The sequence below is a fragment of the Trichosurus vulpecula genome, chromosome 3, assembly GCF_011100635.1.
Source record: "Trichosurus vulpecula isolate mTriVul1 chromosome 3, mTriVul1.pri, whole genome shotgun sequence".
NCBI classification, from domain to species: Eukaryota; Metazoa; Chordata; class Mammalia; order Diprotodontia; family Phalangeridae; genus Trichosurus; species Trichosurus vulpecula.
Genome location: NC_050575.1, coordinates 200,727,165 through 200,739,215, shown reverse-complemented (window position 1 = coordinate 200,739,215; position 12,051 = coordinate 200,727,165). Strand labels below are relative to the sequence as shown.

General features: G+C 43.6%; 1 protein-coding gene across 1 annotated transcript in view; it reads right to left on the bottom strand.

The window, feature by feature from the left end:
• Positions 1 to 12,051, bottom strand: part of PREX1 (phosphatidylinositol-3,4,5-trisphosphate dependent Rac exchange factor 1) — a 230,121-nt gene that overhangs the window by 73,887 nt on the left and 144,183 nt on the right. The window contains exons 10-11 of the mRNA XM_036749156.1: positions 5,670 to 5,817; positions 1,068 to 1,168 (exon numbers count right to left, since the gene is read on the bottom strand). Of these exons, the coding sequence (XP_036605051.1) occupies positions 1,068 to 1,168; positions 5,670 to 5,817 (249 nt within the window). The remainder of the gene's footprint in view (positions 1 to 1,067; positions 1,169 to 5,669; positions 5,818 to 12,051) is intronic.

Below are 12,051 nucleotides of genomic sequence, written 5' to 3'. Positions count from 1 at the left end.
CTCCTATTTCTGTAGACTCTCAAGGCCAACAAAGATATCTCTTCACAAGCAGACTGGACTGGGTGATCTCCAAAGGGCCGATTTCTCTGATCTCTACGTACAGAACCCCATGAGGAAGACTGCCTGAAAGCTAGAAGGGTTGTTAGAAGGTCATTTAGTCCCTTTCATTTGACAGAGAAGGGAAATGAGGACCAGAGGAGTGAAGTGACTTGCCCAAGGTCACACAGGTAGTAGCAGAGACAGGATTTGAAATACGAATATTATTTAACTTCACTTTATATGAGAAAATTGTGGTCAAGTGACTTGTGCCATATATTTGTATAATTGGTTTCCTTTGCAACAAGAGTTATTTAACTTTATGCTACTAAAAATATTCTTTTGAGAAAGCATGCACAGACTTCACCCAATTGCCAAAGACATCTATGACATGAAAAAGGTTAAGGGCCCCTGCCACAGAGCAGAGGACTTGAAATACCTACTGTGAGTCCTCTTTTCCTGAAAAGGAGAATCAAAATTCTGCATTAAAAACTGTGTCTAATTTATCCAGAAATCCTACAGGTGAGCCTTGGCTGCACTTACCATGTACCTGCCATGTGGGAAAGAAGAAATAAGAACCATAATTGGAACAACTGACATTTGTATAGTGTGTTTAGTTTTAAACAGTACTTAACAACCATTCTCTCATTTGATTTCAAAGAATCACAGGACTCAGAGTCCCCTACATCTCCTACCTCCATCATTTCCCTATGCTCCCTGAAAGTCAACTCGGGAACCAAGAGGCTAGAAATATGACAACAAGATCTTGCTTAAATTCTATGCAAAAAGGAGCCTCCGAGGATTGCTACACAACGGTTTTGGTCTGTGCTACTCTCACTCCCTTATCCAAGGTGACTTCTATAACCCCCTGAAAGATTAGCTTAGCAGAAAGGTTAGCTTAGCAGAAGGGTGGGAGGGGAGGGTGTACCCTTCAGACTTTTACAATAGAAGGATCAATGGGAATCATTAGAGTCAGACTCCAAGCCTGGCTAGAGATCAACAGGAAGCCCCACTGTGCCCCATGTACTCACCATGATGGATGATCCCATTCTCCAGCAGGGCTTGGCCCAAGTTGACCCCTTCCTCTGTCTTGCTTATCTCTCCAATCTCAATGAGCCAAGAAACAAATTCACTGCAGGATGGAGACAGATCTGTTGAATCAATTCAACTACCCATGTGCCCTGGGCTTCAGGACAAATATAAGAGAAGGTACACTCATCTGGTACACCATCATCTCTTAGGGGTAGAGGAGGGGAAAAGAGGGAGAGGTCTCCTACTGCCTAAGGAAAATGCATAACCGAACCACTTCTACATCCCAGTCAATCATGCACCCCAAACAACGCTTTGCTATTCACCCTATCCCAACACTCTCTGGCCCACAGAATCTCCTAAAACTATGCCTTAGGGCCATCGCTACTTTTCTGATTATGAAGTCAGAGAGTACAAGCACACATGGCCCACTGAATCTAGTCAGCCCCAGAACCCATATCATGCTTCACACGTCATTAAACCCTCCACCCCAGCCACGTGGTCATACAGTGAGCAAGAGCACTAGCCTTGGGAGTCAGGAAGCCGAGAGTTCAAATCCAACCTCAGATACTTAATGGCTGTGCGACTCTGGGCCAGTCACTTACCCTCTTTCTGTCTCAGTTCCCTCTCCTATAAAATGGGGGTGATAACAGCGCCTACCTAAGAAAGTTGTCATGAGGATCAAATGAGATAATATATGTACTGCATTTTGTTAATCTTAAAGCAATATATAAATGCTAACTAGTCATAGTTTTTGGTGTTATTTTTGCCTCCAATGCCACCTTCTTGCTGTCTGCCCTGCAAAGGCACTCATAACTGCTGCTCCTAGAGCCAAAGGAGTGCGTGTGTGTGTGTGTGTGCGCGCGTGCACGCGCATGGAGAGGGGAGGCCGAGTCAATGCTGCCATTGCTTCTTTAAAATAATGTCATGTGATTCCCTTGTGACTCTACTCCCCATCTTGTGACTTATAAGCCAAAAACAACACTTTGGGGGCCACCATCCCCTTATGTGTGTTGTGCCTCCAGAGCAGAGACGTTTTTGCTTTTGTATGTCCTCAAAGCTTTGCATCATGTTTGACCCAAAAGTGCTTAGTAAATACCAGTCATGTATTCATTCAATGGGCCAACAGCATTTTTTTCTTGTTCCCTGGTATGGAGGGAACGTAGTAGAGGAAGCAAGAGTTCTAAACTTGGGTTCTCGTCCCAGGTATGACACAGACTCACTGAGTGACCCTGGCCAAGTCAATTCCTCACTGCGGGCCTCAGCGTCCTCATCTGTAAAAGGAAAGACTAAATTCACTGATCTCTAGGGAGGCGTCCAGCTCCAACACCCTACATTCTAAGATCCCTTCCTGCTCCAACATTCCATGATGATATGAGTCAGCAGATGCCCACAGGGAAACGGTAATAACACGAGCTAGCATTTACCTAGCATTTTCAGAACTACAAAGAGCTTCATGCATTATGTCATTTGATCCTCATAACAAGCCTTTGAAAAGTAGGTGCTATGAAAATCTCCATTTTACAGATGAGGAAAACTGACCTGCCCAGCATCAAAACATCAGCAGCAGGATTTGCAGTCAGGTCTTCAACATTCTACCCACTCTGGTAGCTATACCCTACTGCCCACTTATGAGATGACTGCAAAGTCAAAGTTGACAAGGTCCCTAAAAAAGCTCGCTCACACATACACACACACACACGTCATTGAAGGACACTTACAAAGCAACATGTAAGTGTGAGTAGGCAGAGAATGGAGGGAACATGGAGTAAAGAAGACAAGTTAATTCAGGAAGCCTTCCTAAACAAAGTGATTTGCAGCGATTTCCCAGGACAAGGAGTTAGACTAAGGTTGTTTCTAAGGTCCCAACACTAAGATTCTAGGACTCTGGGGATTTAAAAGGAATTCTGTGTTGAAGTTATGGTTACAGCATCAGAGATTTAAAGCTGGAAGGAAACTTGGAGATCACAAATCACATCAATCACAGCTGAAAGGGCTATCCAATCCAACTCCCTTGTTTTACTGAAGTCCAGAGACTAAGTGTCTTGCTCGAGGTTGCATAGGTAGAAGAGAACAGAGTGAGGAATTAAACCTAGAAGTTGAAGCTCCAAACCTGATGGACTACACTGCTCTGAATAAGTCTATAATTCTATGAGTCTGGGATTCTATGAGTCTAAAAAGTTCTAAGATTTCAAAATCCAGCTCACGCTGCTAGTTTAAGAAAGAGAATGACTTTTGCTGAATCTAGGGGGATGATTCTAGGAAGGACCAAGAGTTAGCTGAGCCAAGGAATAGAGATGGCTTCCTCGAGTAGATGCTTCATCTCTATAATTATTGTCAACCTTCCGGGTGGGATGGGGCCCCTACTGGAACTCCCCAGCCCCCAGCCCATCTATGAGCTTATTCGGCGCTTACATCAGAAATATGTTACTCTTGGGACCAAGAACAAAAGGAATAGCTAAGAGCCAAACAGTCTCCAAGAAATCTGGGTCCAATAAAGCCTGGCCACTGCTGCCAAATCAAAAAGGGTTTGCTGCCTATCAAGAGCTTCATTCCAGCCTCCCTCCACTGGGGCTGGAAATATTTTTAGCCTTTCAATGTTTTGCTCAAGTAGAATGCCTGACTCATCCATCTGTAGGTAGGTGCATGAGTTTGAGGGGCAGACTAGACCCAGGGGGGGGGGGAGATAAAAATTACTCTGTTCCTGGGGAGGAGCCCCATGGGGAACATAAATTGCTCTAGGGCTTCCTGCCCACACCCAGCCTCAGTCCCCCTAGTAGTTTCTTAAAGTTCAAGAAAACAGGGGAGAGAGAGAAGACTTTTTTGCAGCCAGCTACAGAGAACAACAGATGTTTCTCACCCACATAAGGGAAGCGGAGACAGCTGCCCCCACATTGCCCCATTCTGTGCCAAGGTCTGGGATCATTCACAGGCCCCAGGTCCAGCAGAGGGTGAAGGGGAGCGCTTCACTGGTGGCTGGATGAACCTGGCACAGGCCAGTCCATCACATGGCCTATGTTTCTGTCTGACCTTGTGACAAGCACTTCAGCCCAGACTAAGGAACGGGCGTTTATTTGGTGAGTCAAGTGGTGAATGAGGAAAAACTTCCTAACAAGTAGAGTTCTCCAAAAGTGGAATAAGTTAGTGGGGAGGCGGGGAGTTTGTCGTCCCAAGGGGTCTTACAGGAAGGCTAAATGATCCCTGGTCAGGAATACTGTACAAACCATGCCTATTCTGGAAAGGATAGAATTAAATGACCTCTGAGCACCCTTCTAACTCTGTAACTAGTTCTATGAAGTTTTAAGAGTCCCCATGGGGAAGAAGAGGGTGCCTCTGGTGATCACGTTAACTTAACCCGCGAGAAATACTCCAGCAGTTCATTTAGCTATCCTACCCAGGAAACAAAAATCACATTATCAGCCAGCTTGATCTGGTCCCCACTATCTTAACATGCCTTGGAAAAGGAGCTCTTCACCTGAGGTCTTCTGAACAGTCTGTGGATCTACTTCAAGAAGCCCATAAATTCCATCTGTATCTTCACTAACCTGTAACCAGAACTGATCGTTTCCTTCAATTACTTAAAAACATTCTGATGGGGGGGGGGGGGGGGGGGGGCGCACCAAAGGCTTCAGTACAGTGACCAGTGCCACACCCAAAGGTACAAAGTCCTGCATTACAGAAGATCACAAATCAGAGAAGAGAATATAAAAGCTGGCAAGGACCTTGATGAGATGTCAGCCCCAGAGGACATGGCCATTCTGCTTTTGATTTTTGTATCCAGTGTCTAGCACAGGGCCTTGCACACAACAAGGTGTTCAATAAATGTCTGATGAGGTGAACTGAGTCCAACCCCACCCCCATTATACAGGAGGAGAAACCTAGAGAGGGGTGAGGTGGCTTGCTCAGGAAGAGTCAGGATTCAAATGCAAGTTCTTTGATTCCAAATCCAGTCCCATTTCCATGACATCACACTGCCTCTCCTGCTGGGCTATATTTTGTCTTTCCATTAGACCATGGCCTCCTCAAGGGCAGGCTGCATGTCTGTATATACAAGGTACTTTACAAACCACAGAATCATTAGAAAGCATTGGACCTGGAAAGGGCCTTAGAAAGCACCTGGCTCAAACCCTTTCACTTTCTAAGCTGGATAAGCTGACTTAGGAAGTGCTTTGTCCAAAGTCACCTGACAACTCAACAGCAATGTTAAGGCAGGACACTGCCCCAGGTCTGCCCATTCCCAATTCAAGGCTCCTTCCGCTGCACCCCTGCCTAGACACAACATGAAGGGCTATCGTGTTTCTTGAAAGGTAACATGATAGAGAGGGAAAAGCACTGAACATTACCTCAGAAGACATAGGTTTGGATTTGGACTCAGCCATTAACTGCTTTTTTAATTTTAGGCAAGTTATAGCTTTTGCTGTCTCAGAGGAGCAGACCAGATTGTGTCTAGGGTCTCCTAAATCCTAAGAAAACCACCCGATATCTGCACCCAGTATGATGACAATGCTGGCTCTTTAAGGGGCACACGCACTGGCTCTAAGGGTGAAGAGCATGGGCTCAGGAGATCCACAGCAGAGGAGCACTGTCACAGGCCTGGCACTTACTTGCCAAGGAAGCACTTGGGGACGGTGCTCAGCTTCCTCCTTCGGTCTTTGATGAGGTTCACCTTCTTACTCGTCATCATGTGGTAGAGCTTCTCTCCTTTCTCAGCAATCATGACGTAAGCATCCCGCTCCATGCCCAGCTTGAGACCTAGCACAAAGTCAATCAGTCAGTCCACAAGCATTTATGAAGTACCTACCATGTACCAAACACTGCCCACTAAGTGATGGGGATGTGAAAAAAGTGAAAGGATCATCTCTGCTCTGGAGGAGCTCACAGCCAGGTGAGGGAGACAATAGGCAGACAGCTAGGGACTAAGTATATGTTAGAATTAAGGGGTCTTGGGAAAGAGTTCTCATAGAAGGTGAGACTGAAGGAATCCAAGAGGCAGAGATGAGTAAGGAGAGAGTTCCAGGCATAGGGAACAACAAATGAAAATGCCCAGAGATGAGAATGGGAGTGTCAAGTGCAAGGAAGAGTGAAGAAGATGGCCTCGTTGGATCACAGAGTTATGTTGGGGGGCAGAGGTAGAGAGGAACAGTAAGGTATAAGATTACAAAAGTAGGAGGAGACCAGGTCAGGAAGGGCTGTAAAAGCCAAACCGTGGATTTTAGATTTTATTGTGGAGGTGCCATTAGAGCTGATTGAATTCAAGGGATGACATGGTCAGACCTGTACTTTAGAAAGATCAAATTGATAATTAAGTGAAGGATACATTGGTGTGGGGAGTAGGCAGAGACCAAGCACCAGGCTACTGTAATAATCCAGCAATGAGGTGAGCTTAGACCAGGGCGGTGGCAGTATGGGAAAGAACAGGGTCATATGTGAGACATATTGTGAAGGTAGAAACAACAGCGCTTGGCAAATGAATGGATACTGAGAGAAGGGGAAAAAAAGCCCGAAAGAAAAGAGCCAATATCCTCGGGGACCTGGAAAAGTCCCCACTAACATCACCGCCTCCCCCAAGGGGATATCACAAGGTAACAAGGAGAGACAGAACTTGGGAGGTGACAAAAAACCAACAACATGGAACATCTAAGGACAGATGGTATACACGGAAGACTGGTCTCAGGTCCGAGATGGAATCTAAATGAAACCTGAATTGGAAAAAGAGAGGAAAAAAATGGAACTTCCCTCGGCTCCAACCAACTCTAGTCACAGGCCAAGGTCCCAAAATACAACCCTCAACCATACCTCCATCATATCTATTCTATACCTCAAACTTGATGGATGTCCTAAGCCAAGACCACAACCCCCAACATTGACCGTGCTCTACTTCTACCATGCCTCTAAACTATGCTTGATGGAAAACCCTGAGGACAAGAACACAAAATCCAACCCTTGCCATTCTCCACCAAATCTTCAACCACAGCTCTTCACTATCCACCCATGCCACACCTCCAAACAATATAAAATCCAAAATATAAGCTCCTTCAGAGGAGGAGACATTTCATTTTTGTATTTGTATTACCAACACTTAGCACAAGGCCTGGCACGTGTAAGTCCTTTAATAAGTACTTGCTGATTAATTCCTCACCCTGAACCTAACGGATATCCCCTAAGCCAAGACTACAAAGCCCAACATTGACCATTCTCTACCCCAAATACACTTTGAATGTTGACTGTTCCCCATTCCAACCATACCCTCTAACAACACCCATTTCTCCATTACAGCCATACCTTGAACTTTGACTAGCTGTGTGACTTTGGGTAAATTACTTAAACTCTCTGGGCCTTGGTATCCTCATTTGCACAATGAATGACCTCAAAGGTCTCTCCCTGTCTCTCCCAGTTCCAAGTATAGAAGCCAATTCACTCTCCTAAATATTACCTGGAAGTGTGCATGCATGTATGAACGCACAGACACACACCCTGAGAACACAACATCTAATACTCCACTGCAATCACATGCCTAATCCTTATACTCGCCACCTCAATCATAGCTCAGACTGTTACTGGTTTCCATCTCAACTTTATGTGCCTGCGCATGCTCTCACTCACACACACACACACACACACACACACACACACACACACACACCACCTAAGCCACAGAACAATTCTAACCATTTTCATACTTCCAAACGCCACAGCTGGAAGCTTCACCTCAGTCAGTACCATGTTCCCTGATGATCCTCTACTCTAACTATATTCCTGACTCTAGCCAGAAGCCAAGCATGCCAACCAGACTATCTGCCATTTGAGGCTTTTGTGACAAAAGCAGAGTGTCAAAATACAGGGCAGGGTGGGGAGAAGAGAAGGGTCTAGTTCTAGGTTCCATCACAAAAAATCAGGATTCTGAGTCTCTGAGCCATTGCTTCTTCCTCTATGAAATAAGGAATGTGGTCTATATGATCTCCAAAGCTTTTTCCAGCTTCTGAGAAGGAAGGGAGGCCCAGGGAGGCCAAAAGAGACCCCCTGAAATGGTCATCTGTGGAATTCTAAATGCACATCTACCGTCCTCTACTAGAGATCCTATGATACTCTCAAAAATAAGAGTGGAATATAAACATCTGAAAGAAGAAGCAGAAGGCTGCTCCCCTTTTACTCTCTCCCACCCTCCAGTCTCAAATACTGTCCCTAGGAGACGTTAGGCTAGTCTTCTGTTCCCTAGGAAACTTACTAAAAATGTACAGATGTACTCATGAGTAAAATGAGGGGGTTGGATTGGATGATGTCTAAAGTGTCTTCTATATAATAATAGATATAATAATTTGCTGAATTATTTCAATAAATAAATGCTTGTTGACTGATGGTCTCCATCTCTAAATTTATAATTATATGAAACCTAGCAAAGATATGGTCCTTGGGCAGGAAGCCCCGCAGTTGGACCATGCAGTCCAACTTGTCTCTATAACTCACACACTAATAGCAAAAACAGGATAGGGACTAGGCCTCCAATTATTTCACTGTTATAGAGAACTCTCAGAAGGGGCAACTCCCTCCACCAGTGTAGGTTCGTATCTCCTCTGCAACTTATTGTCTTAGAAAGTTGCATAGGGAACTGGGGAGTTGAGAGACTTCCCCAGGGTCACACTATGTGACCAGTATTGGTCAGAGATAATATTTGAACTTGGGTCTTTCCAGCTTCAAGTCCAGATCTCAATCCCCTATACCAGTGTTATCAAACCCAAAGACAAATGGATCTCCGCCACACAGGGACTTTAAAAACCACAAATTAACATGATCTATGTTGTATTATATTCTCATTTGGTTTGTCAAACATTTCCTAATTACATTGAAATCTGATTCAGAAATGTAGAGAGATCCGTGCTGCTTCTCAGGGAAAACAGAGAGGAAGGTAAAAGAGTATATGCCTATACTCTCATTAGTCCGGTCACAGCTCGCATTTCTATAGCATTTCAAGATTCATAATAAATAAATAAATTACTTTTTTTAAGAAAAATCACTATATTTTCAAAAAAAATTAGAGAGAAGAATGGCATTGTTTTACATATTTCTGCATATCTCTTTAATAGAAAACAATTAGATTTTCATATTTGTTCCTGCTTTCAGTCTGAGGCAATACTTTGTGAAATATGAGTAAGGTATATGGGTCTGAGATTTTCCAGTTCCTCAAGGTTCCTTTTTGACATTCTAGGAGGAAAAAGCTTTCAAAATAAACTCCTCTTAAGAAGGATCTTCTCCTTGGGCATCTCAGCATCCCTGGGATTCTCTTCGTCATTCCTCAGTGATCAGTGGCTAAATGGTTAATTTCCAGAGATAGGACAATACATTCACAGAATGGACTCATGTGAAGTCTGCCATCCCTCTCCTGCCTCCGGGAAACTTCCATCAGAAAGAAGCAACAATAATAATAATCAGAGATCCCTTTTCTGTAAGGACTGACAGTCTACAAAGCTATTATAAGTGAGCTAAGTCAACTATGATCATTCCCCTTTTTCCAGGTGAGGAACCAGGCCCAGAGAGGAAAAGACTTGATGGCCAGCCAAGGTACAAGATTTAGAACCATTTTCAAATCACACTTTTGCTTATGACCTTGAGCAACCTGCACCATCAATAAAATAAGGGGGCTAGGCTAATGTTACCCTCTACCATCCTTCTCGTCCACCAGGATCATAACTTTGGTTCTGTCCTTAACTCTTCTCTCTCACTCACCCCACACAGCCAATCAATTGTCCAATCTTTTCATTTCTGCCTTTTATCTGTAACTCTGGCTCAGGCTCTCATCACATTGCACAGAAATTACTGCAATGGCCTCCTAACTGATCAATCTCCCTGCCTTCCTTTCCATTCCACAGTTAAGTAAAGCTGAGCACATCACTCCCTGAGACTCAATACAATCTAGTGGCTCCCAACGCTTCCAGGATGAAACAACAAACTCTTTTTGATTTCTAAAGCACTAAAAACCAAACTGATTTTCTCTCTGTACTTTGTACATGGCATGTCTCCCATCTCCTTGTTTTTGCCATGACTGTCCACCATGCCTGGAATGCAATCCTCCTTCATTTCCCCCTATTAGAATCCTTAACTTCCTTCAAAACATAATGCTCTTCCAGATGCTCCTAAATACTACTGCCTTTCCTCCCTAAAGACTTTCTGCATGTATTTTTTTCTGCATTTGCTTATAGGTTTATGATGTCTCCCAGGAGAAAATGGAAGCTCCTTAGAATAAGAATTATTTAATTTTCTGTTCTTGGGCTTATAGTGTCTATCTCAGTGTCTGGCACATAGTAAGGATTTAGTAAATACTTGTTGTCTAGATTCCTAAGAATTCCTACGGCCCCTGTTGTCAATCTGATCCCAGAACACGCAGCCTCCCAAGAACTAGATGACTCTCCTCATTCCCCATTGTCTTCTTCCTCCACATTCTAAGAGAGCTACCACACAGCACAAGGTCTTAAACGTGCGACACATTTAATACTGAATTGAACTGAAGTACAAGAATATGGGAGGGAAAAAACATACAAATGGTCAAAGAACTAAAAATTGAACCCAGCTTTCCTTTTCTTCCTGAAATGTAGATGAATTAGTTTTCATTTCCTCCTTTGTGCTTATGACACTCAGAGTACGATTCTGAGTATACAGGACTGACTGGATGCATGACCTTAAGCCACTCACTTCCAAAACGTAATTCATTTTCTTTCCATAAACCCTCCCACTCACTCCCATACCTCCAATTTTCTGTTGGACACCTCAAACTAGATATCCCATCTCAAATCCAACATGTCCAAAAAACACATAATCATCTTTCCCCAAAACTCCCCCTCTTTTCAACCTTCCCCTTTCTGGCAAGTACCACCATCCTACCAACCACACAAATTCGCAATCTCGGCATCAGCCTTCTCACTCACTCAACCAGTGGCCAAATCTTGTCATTTCAACCTTCATAACATGTCCTCTGTCTGTCTCCTTCTACACACACACACACACACACACACACCCTTACTAACGCAAGAATCATCCTTATATGACCTGGCCCCAACCTACCTTTCCTGTCTTATTACAATAAATTACTCCTCTCCTGACACACTCTGCTGTCTGTGCCTTTAGACTGAATGTCTCCCATGGCTAGTATTCACAAGCTTGTCACTTCCAACTCTCCTTTAAGATTCAGCTTGAAAATCATCTTCTACATGAAGTCTTTTTCTAATCCTCCAGCTGTTAATCCCCTTCCCCCAAATCCACTTTTGTCTACTTTATATAGACACCTAAATGTGCTGTCTGACTCTGTGGTACCACATCATACCTATCAGAGTGGCTAATGTGACAAAAAAGGAAAATGTTGGATGTTGGAGGAGATATGGGAAAACGAGGACACTAATGCACTGTTGGTGGAGTTATGAACTGATCCAACCATTCTGGAGAGTAATTTGGAACTACGCCCAAAGACCAATAAAGCTCTGCATACCCTTTGCTCTACCAATACCACTGCTAGGTCTATATCCCAAGGACATGAAAAAAAAGGGAAAAGGACCTATGTGTACAAAAATATTTATAGCAGCTCTTTCTGTGGTGGCTAAGAATTGGAAATTGAGGGGACGCCCATCAATTGGGGTATGGCTAAACAGCTAAATCTGTGGTATATGAATGTAATGGAATATTGTTGTGCTATATATAAGAAATGACAAGCAGGATTATTTCAGAAAAACCTGTTGAGAATTACATGAACTGATGCACAGTGAAGTGAACAGAACCAGAAGAACACTGTACACAGTAAGAACAATACTGTTCCATGAAGAACCGTGAATGACTTAACTATTCTCAGCAATACAATGATCTAAAATAATCCCAAAGGACTAATGATGAAGCATACCATCCACCTCCAGAGAAAGAATTGATACTGATTGAAGACAGATTGAAGTATGCTATTTTTCATTCTTTCATTTTTTCTTTTATTCAATTCTTCTTGTACAAAATGAC